Raw genomic sequence first — 16,296 nt, 5'->3', positions numbered from 1 at the left:
TTTACACTGCCTTTTTTTCAGACTGATGGAATGTAGCTGTTTCACTGATTTGGATATGTCTTGTATATTGAGGTATAGGGAGTGTAAATTGCCTCAAACACTTCAGTCATTTAATTTCCACTGAATACAAGATCGCACTCAGACTCTTATCAATATCATATATGTGTAAATTTTTATTATAAAAAAAAATGAAAACAGCAATGGTGAAAATACTATTGTGTATTTCATCACAGGTTTAGATGAGGTTATATGATTTCCAGGAAAACCAATAAATGTGATAATATGAAGGATTGTGTTGTGAACAAATACATTTACCATAATCACTGATGGTCAATTTTGAATTTGCCTCACTCCAAACACTGTAATAATCAATGACAGTTTAGATTAATATCCCATAACAGGGTTGGGCAAATTTGGCTCTCTGCTACAAGTATTATGAGATCTGAAAATGTCCCTTTTTGCCCATAAAAACATTTTAACAGTTAAAAATATCCTCAATATTTGTATTATAAGTATATAAATCATGCACATCCTAAAGAAAACTACCATTTATTACCATAACAATCAATACTGTCCATATAGAAACATGCAGTTGGCTGTTTAAAACATTTTGGCACTGCAAATGACTCCTCCATTTCCAATTTATTCAGTGTTGATTAATGTTTCTAATAAATAAAATAAATAAAAATACAGCTAATCTTAAGATACATTTTTTTCTCATAGAAACAGCAAAGAGGATACTGCAGATTGGCATCAACAGATCAGGATGAGATATACACATTTCAATTTCATTTTTATTTTATTATATCTACCTTTCATTTTACAATAAGAGCAATTTTTGTCCTTTATCTAAAGGCCCCAGCTTTGACTGCAGCCTAGCTTCACAGTAGGTAATGAATAGATATTGCCCTCCACATCTGTCAGAACTTTAACTCTGTACTGCTGAGACCTGGCCAGGACTAATGATGTAACGCCATGAAGAGTTCAAACACCACCCAGACATTTAAATATATATATATATTGGGTTATTGGTCTTATTTGACAGGATTGCTCAAGATATACAGAAAAAGGGGAAGAGAGAGAGAGGGGATGACATGCAGGAAAGGGCCATGGGTCGGACTCAAACCCATGACCACTGCAGCAGGGGCTCAGCGTTGGTACACATGGCACCAGCTCTACCAGGTGAGCAAGCAGAGCTCCTTTACCCAGACATTTTTAATGATCTATTTGATGTCCAAATGTATTAAAATATTCAAATAAGATAATAAAAAAGATATGTGTCTGTACTGCAGTTGTAAAACCAGACCTCTAATGGACAACACCAAAAAACAACCACATCATAGGAGGACTCTTAGGTTCTGTGCCCTTTGGTACTCTCCACCTTGTCTCTCTTGTGTCCTCTCCTCCCCCTTTTTTACACCAATCCTCCTGGGTCCAACTCCTCATCTGTCTCAGTCTGGACACCATCTGTTTAAAGGCCAGAGCCACAAGCATCCCATGTTGATCTCCTCCTCTTCATCTGTTCATGCATGCACGTGTTTCTGTGTGTGTTAATGAACATGCATGTGCAAAATATTTTACTTATGCCTACAGTAAAACTAAATAATTTTCGGTATGTTTCCTAGTTCAAACTTTATGTCAAGGCATATGTAATTTGATGTAATTTGTTTTTCAATGGTGGTTTATGTTGACCCTTTGTGTTTGTTTGTGTTTGCATATATTGCAGGTTTCAGTCCAACTTTTCTGTTCCTCCTTACTTTCTGTCACTTTTACATCATGTCCACTTGCCAGTTTCTGTCACCCTCATGTGTTACCAACAAATCACACACTGTATATGCAAATAAGCTGAAGTCGTTTAATTTTAATTTGGTCCCTTTTCCCTTTTCCCACCCCCTGCCTCAGTTCTCCTCTCTGTCTGGTTACCATCTGCTGTCATATATTGTTCCTGCTGATTTGGAATCAGATGACATCTAATCGATCAGCTTTGTCACCATGGCTACAATGGTGAGGAGGAAGAGGGGGAGGGGAGGAGGGGAAGAGAGGTGAGACATTACAGCAGTGTGGCTGCATTTCTCAAGGTTTTTGGCTCAACTTCCAAAACCACTTTATCTTTTTTAATTAATTATTGAAGGAAGACAATAATGTCAATGACAAAAGCATTCATCACCAATTACACTTTGAATAATGCATTTGTTGAGCTCAAAATGAACAAGAATAGATTGATTGTGTCAGCGCTGCAAGAAATTTTATTTTGATTATTGATTATATTCTGGTGATATACTTGAGCCCTATATCTTCTCCAATTCTCTGTGTTTTGTCCAGTCAAGACAAAACCCAACTCAATGTAAATGACGGATAAAAGCAGCAAATCCTTGCATTTGAGAAGCTGGAAACAGAATGTTTATCCGTTTTGCTTAATGTATGACTTCAATGATCAATCAATTATCAAAATAGTTAGTGATTAGTGATTTTCCTCTCAATCTACTGAACAATCTGACAAAATTTCAGCCCTGAGCTGTATGTCAGCTAAGAACCCCACAGGATAGGAAAATAAGACACATCTTTGTATAAGACGATTGAGAATCAATGACCGAGGCATTGATTGGTTATGTTGTGATCTGCAATATCAAAAAAGCAAGTCTTTCAATTGTTACCATGGACAGCTCAACGTACTCCTGTGACGCTTTGCATTTGCATTAGGTTGTGTAACATATATATCCTCCTAGATACTGTGGTCAAGGGTCCATTTCATAGCAGGCAAAAGAAATTATAAAGTTTGTGGAAAAACACTATCTTATGTGACAAGAAATTCTTAATAATTTCCTATGACATGTCTTGGGAATATGTCATTTGTCAATAATTACACGTAAAATATAATATTTCTATTTTTACACTTAGTTCACAGCATGTTAGCTAAACCTGTAAAAATATGCATATTAGTCTACAGGAAAGTATACGTCACATTAGAAGAATACAGTTTCTAATATGAATGATTAATAAACATTTAATTAAATAAAACATTTAAGACATTGAAATAAGTGCTACCAAGTTCTTACCACGTATAGCTACTTTAGCAAGTTTTTATTCAGTTTTGATTCCAATCTGGCTCTTTTGTTTTCATGCCTGGGCACTAAATTCCCAACTGTAAAGAAAGCGAGAGAACAACCAAGAGAAGCAGAATGAGGTAAACAGAGCCCTTACAAAGTATAACTGATAAAGAGAAGCTTAAATGGAAAAGCAGAATAGATGGATTTGTTGCACACATGAGAATAACACTGGGGAATGCCTGTATGAGTTTTCATCTGAGTTCAAATTCAAGACTTATTTCCTTCAAACTTAAACGCAGCAACTTCAATTTGATGCTTATTTTAGCTACTTAAATAGGACTTGTGCTCAGCCAATTCAGTAAGACAGGGGACACCTGTTTCTTACCCCTCAGGGGCAGAGAAAAAGAAGGAGCATTTCATGTCAGTCAGAGAATTTACACTGGAAGCAGTGACTCTTATCTCGGTACATGCCTATGCTGTAACATTAAATAAATATGCACAAGGTTTGTCTGTCATCCACTCTGTTAACAATGTAACTCAACATTTTGCTGCTAGACGCTGTCACAGCTCAGTGAACATCACTTCATCGTGTTGCCTCTGGAAATCCTACTTAGCTGACAAACATAATAAATAAAATGACTTATTATCCCAATGTGGACAGAGGAGAAGTATGAAAAGAAACAGTGAGTATAGATGGATATGCTGCATTGACTGATCCATTGAAGTATAGCAGAAGTATAGCAGCTAACATATAGTGAAATGCAATAAGGGATATCAATAACCACAATGGCAGTGAGTATGTAAAATGCAATTTAAACTGAGAAACAAGGAGGACAATGCAACATTGACAAAGTTGTCAGCAACAGATTCTTTATTTCTACTTTGCAAATGCTCAATGTCATTCTTCTTTTCTTTTTTGCTTTAGTTTTTCTTGCAAGAAGAGGCGTGCATCTCTCCTTATTTTGGGAAACAGTCACATCTGTCAGCTAAAACAACCCTTCCCGCCCCTTTATAACAGAACTGAGGGTTATTTATTGGTCTGATATAAGATCAGCCAGGAATGCACACTGATTAAATACCTGGTCACAGGTCAAAGCTAAACACAATATGTACAGTCACAGCATTTTATAAAAAGGTTTTTGCAGCTGACTTGAAAGTAGACAATCCAGACTGAGCAGTCTTTGATCACAGTTATAAAGAAAGTATTGTGAGATGTTAACATTAATCTAAACTGAGAGATGTGTGAGGAACTGAAGGTGAGAGAAAGATTAGATTACACTTTACTCTCTTGAGGCTGTCATTGTTTTCCATCCTTATAGATATCAGAGTGAGAATCCCTTGATATGGAAAGAAAATGTTGTTTTGATCTTGTCTCAGTTCCTTTCCAACATGTTTTAATTTATTTTGTGATTTTGAGAACTATCTCATTGGGGATATTTTCACTCTAAGTCACGCTTTTCCACCCAGAAAATGAGCATAATCCACATTGAGATTAGTACGCTATGCCTGCTGTGACTTATATAAAAGGTTATGCACTCGCAAGTTAACATGTGTTTTGATTCATTCAAGAACCAACAGTACAGAGGCCTTTAATCTCTGTACACTTGCTCTTTTTATTCCTCTAGATTTGAACTTAGACAAAAAAAAGGAAAAAAGGATGAAAGAGTTTAAGGAGGATCAATCAGCCCACTTTTAAGGTAAAGCTATCTACAATTAAATGTGTCAAATGATTAGCTGCATGTGATGTTATCTATAAGTCAACAAAGCAAATTGCATATGGATACAAGTGACAGACGCGTGCTTGCTAGCACTTTCCGTAACCAGCCCACTTTTCACTGTCTCACACAAAACCTGAAGTTACTGCAACATAAGGTTCCTCTACTGGCATGGACTGTGATCCAATTTTCCATCGCTGTTGATTACCACCACAGAGAATAAACAAATGCATGTGGTCCACAAGAGCTTTTCATATGCTTGGTCATCTATGCTGCATTTCTGAGGAAGCAACCAGTGCTATAAACATTCATTCAAGTTTTTTAAGGATACACCAGATGTACTCTCTGGTGGCCACTTCTGTTTCATTAGAAAACCATAATAACAGCTTTGGATTTAGGAGGGGAAACCACAGAAGCAGCTGTTTGATATAAATGTATAAAACTCAGCTCTTGACTGTTTTTACCAATCACAAACTTTTATTACAACTTCCAACTCCAAACTTTGTAATATCGAAAGATGGTGCAGCTGCTACCATGTCAAAGTCATGGGAAATGGTAGTTTCCTTGCTGCAGGTGATGCAACATGGAGCTAACTGGTGATTGCTGCTCTCTAGTGGAGTAGTATATACCGTATAACTACTTGGAAGTAAATTCATGGCAGGTATTTCTTGTAAATCAATCTCAGGAACACATACTTTAGCCTGTCCAGTGCTGATCATACACGTATGGTAAGTAAAAGTATTGAGTTTCAGGTGATATGACTGTCACCCAGTGTCTGTGTTTATGTTGATCTTAGAGTTCAGGTTAACATTGAAAGTAGGAACAGGGACAGAGACACTTTCTTAAAGATCTGCCTCTTCCCATTTGTGTTTTTCTCCTGTAATCAGAGAATTTCTGTGTGTGGGTTATGACAGTGACACAAGAGAGGAAGTGTCCTGCTTAGCAACTGTTTTGAAGCCTTTGCAAGACCTAAACTTCCTCCAGCTGAAACAACTTGAATGTCTAATCTAATTTGTAAGTTTGCTGGGCAGCAGTGCTGACAGTGTGCCAAAATTATCACAGTAAATCCTGGAGCTCTGTTTACTTATGGTCATTCCAGTGATTAGATCAGTGACATTAATCTGTTAAAGGTTGCAGTTTGCATGCTTTACAGTGATTCTCTTCTGCCAATATATAGCCACAATTCATGACTCACCATCTGGATGGCTATTACTCACTTTGGCCTTAACCTCCTCAAGCTCTGGCAGATATTTTCAAACAGTAATTAAACCATAAACTGCTTCAGATCAATCTCAAAACTGGACACTGTCGTCACCTAGTGGTAAAAAGTAGGAGGAGAACGGGTGGCAAGATGAGCATGAGCATCCCCATCTTGCCTGTTTTTCTGCTACATTTAGCAGGTTAAGTGTTACATTTCTTTAACAAAGTGAATTCATTAAATACAGTTTTGTTTTATTGCAATATTCATTCAATAATTTGCAAATCTATCCCTTGCAGACTGAGAGATATTGTGTGTGGTGGTAGTCATATTTCTGCTTGCATTCTCATGAGTCATCCTCAGAGACTAACACTTATCCTTAAATTAATACACAGTTGCCCATTCTTTCTTCCCTCCTCCAGAAGGAGAGTTTTCTTATTTATGTGTGTGAAAGATAAGAGATAAGGGCCTCTCTCATGAAGGACGATATTTAATGGCCTCTCTGCACATTTCAGGTCAAACTGACTGCACACAGGAAGAGGAGAGGAGACACAGATCAGTTCTTCAACATAGTATAAAGATCTGAACATGGGAATAATATGAGCAGTAAGTACGGAATCACTAAAAAGACAGTGCTCAAAATCATTAAACAATAAGAGCATACATTACTATTACATTCACTAAACATTGCCACTCAACTACAGTTTTCTGCTCATGCTGAAAATGAAGAGTCCTAAGTTTCCTGCTACAGTGGATCTATAATGACAACTCTTCCCACAGGTTTTAGACAAGAAACTATAGGAAACTACGCAAAATTGTATATAATGATATAATGTGAGGAAATGTGAAGCAGGTTTTATTAGGCAGAATTGCTCTGCTGCCAGACATTTTAATGTGAAAAAATAACCCAAAAGTATAATTAAAATAAAAACAGGACTGGATGTGGTCTCCTTACTCAACAGATTCTGAACATTTAAGAAGTTGGATCAGTATCAGGAGCAAAAAAGAAGAGTTTGAGACATCCCTATTTTTGACTGAGCCTTGTCTCCAAGACATAATTGGAAATGACCAAATTGCTGTATTTCCTCACATTGGCCATATGATGGCACTGTAGGCTACATTTTCATATTATTATCCAGCATTTATCATAAAGACAAACAAGCCAAGATCCTCTCTACCTATGTGTATGTACCTTTTTATGCCCCTATGTACTCTTAATTGCATGACTGTGGTTATATTTAAAGGAGCTCCTAAACATAGGCTGCAGATGTTCCTTTTATGTTTGTATGAGTGCCTTGGGGAGCACACACCAAATACCTGACACATGCAGTAGAAAGTGTGAAACATACTTGAGAGTAAAGCATGCAATGCAACAATGCAATGCGACAAATCCCTCTGGGGTCAATGCATCACAAAGAATGCAAACATAACTCCCAAAAGACTAGTGTGGCGATGGTGTGAAAGGCCACAGAGTAAAAAGAAAAGAGCCGGCCTCATAAACACCAGAATGCCTCATGATTGTTAATTTGAACAATGCATGTAGCGGTTTGACAAATCCTGTATCTCACAACCCTTAAAACCCAAATCAATCTCAATTAGTGAGAAAAAAGAGAGACAATGGGAGGACAGATAGCTGACAAAGCGTATCCATATGTCTCGCATGTGGCGTGCTTGCATGCATGTGCGCCTACGTGCTATTATGTAGCAGTTGTTCATTAACCCCGTCCCCTCCTCTTCACAGTGGCTGGATAGATGGGACTTAGGACTGATTCTGGTACCAGATGTGTGCCAACTCATGTCTGCCTTTGATGTGAATTGCTGAGTCTATTTCTTTTTTTACAGGGCAACATTCGTGAGTGGGCTCGACCGCAGGCAACTGTTTCTTCAGAAGAAAGTAATGTAAAGGAAAACAGAGCTGGAGCCCAGTAACAGTAGAGTGAGAGGATCACTCAGCCACATCTGGTTCATGTGGTTTGAAGACATCAGGAGTGGCACATCATTTTTAAACATCTTGTACACAGACATACACGCATGCTCTCAAATATCCACACGGTTACAGTATAAAAGAAACAAAAAGACACACAGACAAACATACATTCTGTCTTTTTATGGATAGGTTGAAATGGGAAAAGCACACATTGCCTTGAAGTAGATGTATGTATTTTTGTAAATGTATTCTGTGCTTAAAACAGCTGGATTCACTGATAAAACCTACATGTTCTTGGCGTTCAGGTGTGCATATGTTCCACTCCCCATTTAAAAATGCTATCCAGGTTCCTGAGAGGTAATCCCTCAGTGCCAGCTGATTGGTTCATGACCTTGATTGCAGATTGACAGCAACTGTGTGTGAGTGCAGCTGAGCCAGAAGGCCTGGTGTATAAAAACAGAACCTTGAGTTCTGCTTCAGGATGAGCAGGTCTTTCCATTAGTACGCCAGCTAATTATAAAGCTCATCGGTTAAGATTGAAATCTGACTTCAGAATGGGTGTGTGTTTTCTAATGTTTGCGTCTCATACTCTGATTAAGCTTGTGTTGTAATATTTCTGATAACATGTGTGCTTATTTTAATCTCTAAATTTTTGTTTAGCAGCAAAGAAAGTGTTGCTTGTGTATGCCCACCAGAGCTCTGGGTCATTCAACGCTGCTGCCAAAGATGCTGCAGTGGAAGTTTTAGCAGCTCAGGGCTGCACAGTTGAAGTATCTGACCTGTATGCCATGAAGTTTAAAGCCACTGCTACTGCTGAGGACATCATTGGTATATAGAGATATCTCACTCACATTTAAAAAGTTGCTTTTGATTGCTCTTCAGAATGACAAGGAATGTTTATTTTATCTCTACAGGAGAAGTTAAGAATTGTGATCACTTCCGTTATGCAGAGGAGACCAAACTGGCATGGGAGGCAGGAAAACTGTCTACTGACATCACCGAAGAACAACGCAAACTCACTGAGACAGACCTTGTCATCTTTCAGGTAGAGCCTGAGTGACGGTAATGTGTTTGTGCAAATCCCTTGGCTTTAAACTAACTGTAAATCCTACTTCTCAGTTCCCCATGTACTGGTTCACTGTCCCTGCAATCATGAAGGGCTGGATTGACCGGGTTCTCACACTGGGGTTTGCTTTCTCACAAGAGAAGCGATACAGCCAGGGTATCTTCAAGGTAAGGGATGAAATCAAATGTTTGGATTTCTATTTTTTTTTTTTTTTTTTATTAAGCTTATTTTTAACTTGTTGGCTTTCTGCACAGGAAAAGAAAGCTATACTGTCCTTCACAACTGGGTCTCAAGAGTCCATGTTCAGTGCAAATGGTATTAATGGAGACATGAATGTCACACTATGGCCACTACAGGTACTGCTTCATGATAAACTGACTCAACCAAGCTTTAAATGGGCTGTAAACAGTGTCAACATAACTGTTCACAACTGACTACTTTTTTTTTTTTTTTTTATCTCCAGAATGGCATCCTGCACTACTGTGGCTTCCAAGTTTTGGCCCCTCAGATTTTCTGGGCTCCGTCTCACGCTCCCGCTGAGGTACGCAGCACCATGCTGGAGGGCTGGCGTACACGACTGCAAGGCCTCCTAGGAGAGGAACCACTTTCCTTCACTCCCTTGGACTGCTTCGATGGGGAGAAGGGTTTCCAGCTGAAGCCCGAGGTCTGTGAAAAACATGCCACCAAGGAGTTCGGCCTGACAGTGGGGATCCACCTGGGCAAGCCACTACCACCCAACAACCAGATGAAAGCCGGAGTCTAAAGACTGCAGGAACTCATTGCATGTCATGCCTGTCTTTTATTGTCTGGAGAAATAAAAGCTGAGAGATTAATAAAAAAATAAATCTGTTACTTTACTACTTGGCCCATGTACTGCCTTGGTAATTCAAGTTTAAGGGGCTGGATTACTGGGTTGACTTGGCTTTTGCATACACAGATGCAGGACTTGACTTGCAATAAAGCATCTACACAAATATCTGTCATGTTCTAAAGTCTCATGTAATTCACCAGTACATTGTCATGACTTGGGCAGCTTTAATGGAGACATGCATTAAATGTTACTCTGGCAATGGAGATTTTCTTTAATAGGTTTTCTGGAAAAAATGACTTTATTTTCAAGCTAGGGCTCTTATAAAGATTTATTTGTCTGCATAATCACCAGTATTCTGTCTTTTGAGTAAAGCAAGTCAAAACATAATATTCAGCATCTGGTTCATGTGGTTTGAAGACATCAGGAGTGGCACATTTCTAAACATCATGTACACAGACATACACGCATGCTCTAAAATATCCACACGGTTACAGTATAAAAGAAACAAAGACACACACGGAAAAACATACATTCTGTCTTTTTATGGATGGGTTAAAATGGGAAAAGCACACATTGCCTTGAAGTAGATGTATGTATTTTTGTAAATGTATTCTGTGCTTAAAACAGCTGGATTCACTGATAAAACCTACATGTTCTTGGCGTTCAGCTGTGCATATGTTCCACTCCCCATTTAAAAATGCTATCCAGGTTCCTGAGAGGTAATCCCTCAGTGCCAGCTGATTGGTTCATGACCTTGATTGCAGATTGACAGCAACTGTGTGTGAGTGCAGCTGAGCCAGAAGGCCTGGTGTATAAAAACAGAACCTTGAGTTCTGCTTCAGGATGAGCAGGTCTTTCCATTAGTACGCCAGCTAATTGTAAAGCTCATTGGTTAAGATTGAAATCTGACTTCAGAATGGGTGTGTGTTCTAGTGTTTGCATCTCATACTCTGATTAAGCTTGTATTGTAATATTTCTGATAACGTGTGCTTATTCTAATCTCTAAATTCTTGTTTAGCAGCAAAGAAAGTGTTTCTTGTGTATGCCCACCAGAGCTCTGGGTCATTTAACGCTGCAAAGATGCTGCAGTGGAAGTTTTAGCAGCTCAGGGCTGCACAGTTGAAGTATCTGACCTGTATGCCATGAAGTTTAAAGCCACTGCTACTGCTGAGGACATCATTGGTATATAGAGATATCTCACTCACATTTAAAAAGTTGCTTTTGATTGCTCTTCAGAATGACAAGGAATGTTTATTTTATCTCTACAGGAGAAGTTAAGAATTGTGATCACTTCTGTTATGCAGAGGAGACCAAACTGTCATGGGAGGCAGGACGACTGTCTGCTGACATCACCGAAGAACAACGCAAACTCACTGAGACAGACCTTGTCATCTTTCAGGTAGAGCCTGAGTGACGGTAATGTGTTTGTGCAAATCCCTTGGCTTTAAACTAACTGTAAATCCTACTTCTCAGTTCCCCATGTACTGGTTCACTGTCCCTGCAATCATGAAGGGCTGGATTGACCGGGTTCTCACACTGGGGTTTGCTTTCTGACAAGAGAAGCAATACAGCCAGAGTATCTTCAAGGTAAGGGATGAAATCAAATGTTTGGATTCCTATTTAAAAAAAAAAAAATAATAATCTGACTTTGTTACTTTACTTCTTGGCCCATGTACTGCCTTGGTAATTCAAGCATAAGGGGCTGGATTACTGGGTTGACTTTGCTTTTGCGTACACAGATACAGGACTTGACTTGCAATAAAGCATCTACACAAATATCTGTCATGTTCTAAAGTCTCAAGTAATTCACCAGTACATTGTCACGACTTAGGCAGCTTCAATGGAGACATGCATTAAATGTTACTCTGGCAATGGAGATTTTCTTTAATAGGTTTTCTGGAAAAAAATACTCTATTTTCAAGCTAGGGCTCTATTTATTTGTCTGCATAATCACCAGTATTCTGTCTTTTGAGTAAAGCAAGTCAAAACATAATAATCAGCTTTGCAAACATTCACTCACTTCATGGAAGTGAATACTTTTATATTGTGCCTTCAAAGCTCTCTCAAAACACATCTTGTCCTATTTGTCCCATCTCTTAAAATATCCTGGTTCTGACCCTTCAGATCTGCTGGGCCTCTTGGGAGAAATGCCCCTCTCCTTTACACTGACTACTTTGACGGGGAGAAGACTTTCCAGCTGAAGTCAAACAGTTTGTTCAGACAGTGGTAACCCACCTGGGGAAACCACTCATACCCAGTGGCCAGATCAAAGCTGGGGGGTAGTGATAAACACTGCTCTTTATGTTCTGCAAGTGTAATAAAGCTACATATCTTGCTGATTCTTGTGGAAACTTTAGCTTGAATGTTTGGGTGAGCTAAGTTGTGTGCGCTAGGTTTTGAACAAATCGGTCGTCCGATGCCGTCTGGGTGAAGCTGAAGTGCTCTGTACCTTGTATACAGACATGCTGACGACCAAAGAGTCTGCTTCCAAGCAGGTTTGGGCTCCACACAGAAACATAAGTGGCTGAGCACTTTTCCCAGAGAACCAGCTTTTGTTTGGGTATGGAGGAAATGAGATGGGGGTGGGGTGGGCTGGGGGGGGGGGGGGGGACACACTTAAGGAAATGGCCTCCACTCTGATGGCCAGACCACAGCCTGTGACATGTAGGAACTCACTGGTGTGCATACTTCACAGCTGAGGTTTCACAAGGTCACATTGTGTTTGTTTGTGTTGAGTCACGTCCAGTTTCATAATCACCTGTCTCTGCAGCCAGAACATGTTCAGATCATTCCCGTATTTTGCTGTAAAAAAACAGGAAATCCAGTCAGTTATCTAGTTACCAAAACAAGACATTTGGTAACTAGTGTTGGTTGGTTGTGCTATTAGGACTTGAGGCTTCTTAGCTAAGCACTCTCTTCCCACATCAGAGATGAGAATGTGGTTAAATAATGTCTTGAGTGTGAAGTGTTTAAAATGTGTGAATCATGAAATTGCTTCAACCTTCTAATTAAAATACACCCACTCTGCATCAGTAGATCTACACAGTAACACGGATAAGTTCTACTATTGTCAGTTTAAAGATTTTGAAGTTTGCTTTTTTTACATCCATCATTGTCCCAGACAGAAAACTATAGTGTTGGAGTCAGAATTGCCGGGTTTGGGGGCATTGACTGTTTATGTATGTAAGGGCTACACCACGGTCTCTGATCTGGTGTCCATCCTGCTCTCCCATTGTCCATCCCAATTCTCCCACCCTGGCTACAGGGAAGGCCATTTTTGGCTGGTTCAATGGGAGGAAGTGGGCACCGTTTTATACCAGACAGAATCTCCGGAAAACAGTTCTGCTTTACTGAAAGCTCACATACACTCAATCATTCACATAAAAACCAAATATTGTTTGGATGAAGCCTGAAGGTTGAGTAGATCTTATATATAACCAAACTTTTCACCAAACACCCGTGCACATGGAGTTTTTTTTGTTATTGTGTTAAAGAAATAGTTTGACATTTTTGGAAATACACTTCAGATTTCAGACAGGAAGTGGTTACCTCCGTAACGACGATGTTTTGTATTCTAAATGTGAGGCAGCCAGGTGCAACACTGCTGTCATCGGTCCTGACTTCTTCTGATACCACCAACGGCATGTAGCATACACTAGAAGTTGATGCTATCTATCTACCTATTCTGATCTCGTCATGCTGTCAAATAGACAGTGTTGAATAATAAAATAGATGTAATGGCTGGCAATATTACAATATTAAATAATGTTATAAGGAGTTCGGTCTAGACCTGCTCTATTTGAAAAGTGTCCTGAGATAACTTCTGTTATGAATTGGCGCTATACAAATAAAATTGAATTGAATTGAATTAATGTGTTAATTAGTGAACTTTAGAGGTGCTGGTAGGTAGAGACAGAACTAGGCTAGCTGTTTACCCCTATTTCCAGTATTTATGCTAAGCTAAGCTAATTGGCTACTACCTGTAGCTTAATAGTTCATATACATACATGAAAGTGGTATTGATCTTCTCATCTAACTCTCAAATTATTACTTTAAGAGATTGTAGTAAAGTTAGAAATGTAAATATGAAAAATATATCCATAAAGTCATGGTTTGTTCATACTGAGGTGAGATTTGAGTTTAGACTTGAGAATGGAGCCAGATGTGACTGATTGTTCTTCGTTGACTTTTGGGTGTTTTGATGAGGCCATAAATGGGTCCCTGTGTTTGCGCCAGATGTCATAGGGTTAACAACAGGTCAGCCATTAAACACTATGACCCAAAACAGACAGAGAGAGAGTGAGAGAGCGAGAGAGACAGAGAGAGAGAGAGGGGTAAGGAACAGGAGGAAAAGAGGTTGGCTGACAAATTCGGAAAATGCTGTATATCAGCCATCCTCTCCCTCTTTTAGTCGCTACATTAAAATCCAATCAATTACACCTCAACAAGAACCACAGCTTGTTGAACTTTGCCTGTGTGTGTGATGGTGAGTCCATGTGTGCACATATATGAGGAAAGTGTGGCGCAGTTGAGGGCAGTTAAATTAAGATTGGCAGCAGGAAAGGTTTGTAATGAAGAACTGCACGGTGTTTCCCTTTATGCTTTAACTGAAGTTCCAACTGCCCCTTACCTTCACATCACAGAGTGTCCATTGTATGTTCCCCATGATTATGGAAGTGAGGAATTCACTCTGACATCTGAGCACAATCATCCCCCAAACTACACCAATCACAGTAGCCTCTTAAATCAAGTTTTTCTTGCACACAAATAAGTTCCCACAGTCCTCGTTAAAAAGAAAAATTATGAGAGTGATAGTCCAACAAAACGCTTCTTTACATTTCTCTTTCTCAAACATTCATCACTGTTAAAATTGTTTTACTTCAGGGAATAATTTACTGGTACACAGGCTGCATACCTGAGACAAAGAATTTCAGGTTGATCTGCCCTTGGCGTGACAGAAGATAAAGTATTTTTATGATTTTATTTTCTCTTAAATTCGAGGCAAATACTACTTGCATGGGTATCTGAAAGTGTGTGTGTGTGTGTGTGTGTGTGTGTGTGTGTGTGTGTGTGTGTGTGTGTGTGTGTGTGTGTGTGTGTGTGTGTGTGTGTGTGTGTGTGTGTGTGTGTGTGTGTGTGTGTGTGTGTGTGTGTGTGTGTGTGTGTGTATCAAAGATAAATCTCTCAGGGCTTTATGCCTGTGATCACAGCCTGAACAGCTGGTTAGAAAAATTATAAAAAAAACTGTGGACTACAACAGCTGTGGAGGAACACGACCACAAATAGAGCCAAGGAGCTCTTTACAAGTTCCGAAACAGGAGAGAATAACATGGGTGAAAAAATAATAACAATCACTACCTCCTTCCTCTTTTCATGAACTTATGCAGGATGTGTCTTTCATGCCTTGCTCTTTTCATCCCCATCTCCATCCTTCTTTTGTGTTAGTCTTCTCCTCTCACCAGTGTGAAAATACACAGGAAACTTTTACCACAATGGGACTTTTCACACACCTTTTGCTCATTAGGGATCTGAATGTTCACTGGAGACATATTACTCAGGGGAACTGACTGTATTTTACCACATATAAACAAACACTTTCACAAATCTGGCTTCTGCCATGCACTTCACTCAGCCCGGCTGGCAGTGATAGGACCCAGGCAGGCCTGCACTGTGCAACTTTGAAACTCTTACACGGAAGGCCTGCCTTCGCGGTTTTGATGAATGGATGGACATCAGGCTATTGGCCTCCGTTCAGATTCTGATGTATGGAGTGCATGGAACTGGGAGGCTGACGTGAGGCAGCAAAGCTGTTTTGTATTTGCAAGTCGAGGTTTGAGTGTGGCTGGGACTTTCGGGGAAGGCTTTTGGTGGTTCAGGGCGTCAGAGTGACAGGGTTAAAACTCCACTCAGCCATTATGCTCCTCTCTAAATCCTTTTCTATATTGTAATGAGAAGCAGATCCCTACTATCTCCACCACAAGCTGCAGAGTGATGGGCGAAACAGACACAAAGTGAACACAGTACATCCTGTCCCTCACTCCTGTTTGATCCTTTACTCCAATGTTGACTCCTTTTTCCCTTCTATCTCTGATTCAATCTTATTTCTGGCTTCGGTTTCATACATCTCCCTTAGATATTTCTTCCACTGTCACACATCGGTATAAACAATGAAAGACTACAAATGGCCTCATATGTTTTCCTCTTTGAGTAATAGCTGTATCTGAAGCTCAGGGTTACATATGAGACTATGAAGAAAGACTAGATGAATGGGAGTGCTAGTGCCCCTCACTAGCAGCTCCAGGCACACAGGGCTCAACTCCAGATGCTGCCTGGGATGCCACATCCTGGCCGTAATCCCCCTGCAGTGCAGCGTTCACTTGTGTGTATGTGATTGGCGGGGAGACCATGAATGGGAACCACCTGGGCCTGGCAAAAAATGGCTTGAGGTAATTTTCCATCACATGTTGCTGTGGTGATTTTGATAAATCATTTCGTGCCACAGGGTCATTTTTAAAGGACATGATATTTACAG

General features: G+C 39.7%; 2 protein-coding genes across 2 annotated transcripts; both read left to right on the top strand.

The window, feature by feature from the left end:
- The first annotated feature begins 8,324 nt into the window (after nt 1-8,324).
- On the top strand, nt 8,325-9,810 carry LOC127365667 (ribosyldihydronicotinamide dehydrogenase [quinone]-like). Its single transcript, XM_051403994.1, has 6 exons — nt 8,325-8,445; nt 8,548-8,715; nt 8,802-8,932; nt 9,007-9,120; nt 9,208-9,309; nt 9,417-9,810. The coding sequence occupies exons 1-6, from the start codon at nt 8,442-8,444 to the stop codon at nt 9,714-9,716; spliced, it is 819 nt and encodes a 272-aa protein (XP_051259954.1). The 5' UTR covers nt 8,325-8,441; the 3' UTR covers nt 9,717-9,810.
- Nucleotides 9,811-10,461: 651 nt separating this feature from the next.
- LOC127365810 (ribosyldihydronicotinamide dehydrogenase [quinone]-like) lies at nt 10,462-11,318 on the top strand. Its single transcript, XM_051404301.1, is given in 5 exon segments — nt 10,462-10,483; nt 10,783-10,836; nt 10,839-10,946; nt 11,033-11,163; nt 11,238-11,318. Coding segments are annotated over 5 exon segments (396 nt in total).
- Nucleotides 11,319-16,296: the final 4,978 nt, after the last annotated feature.

The sequence above is a fragment of the Dicentrarchus labrax genome, unplaced genomic scaffold (assembly GCF_905237075.1).
Source record: "Dicentrarchus labrax unplaced genomic scaffold, dlabrax2021, whole genome shotgun sequence".
Classification (NCBI taxonomy): Eukaryota; Metazoa; Chordata; class Actinopteri; family Moronidae; genus Dicentrarchus; species Dicentrarchus labrax.
This window is presented reverse-complemented; position numbering and strand designations above follow the sequence as displayed.

Excerpts from the sequence above, each read along its gene's own strand:
- LOC127365667 (XM_051403994.1), top strand. Across the intron at positions 8,716-8,801 it reads TACTGCTGAGGACATCATTG|GAGAAGTTAAGAATTGTGAT; the intron begins GTATATAGAGAT and ends TTATCTCTACAG. Across the intron at positions 9,121-9,207 it reads ACAGCCAGGGTATCTTCAAG|GAAAAGAAAGCTATACTGTC; the intron begins GTAAGGGATGAA and ends CTTTCTGCACAG.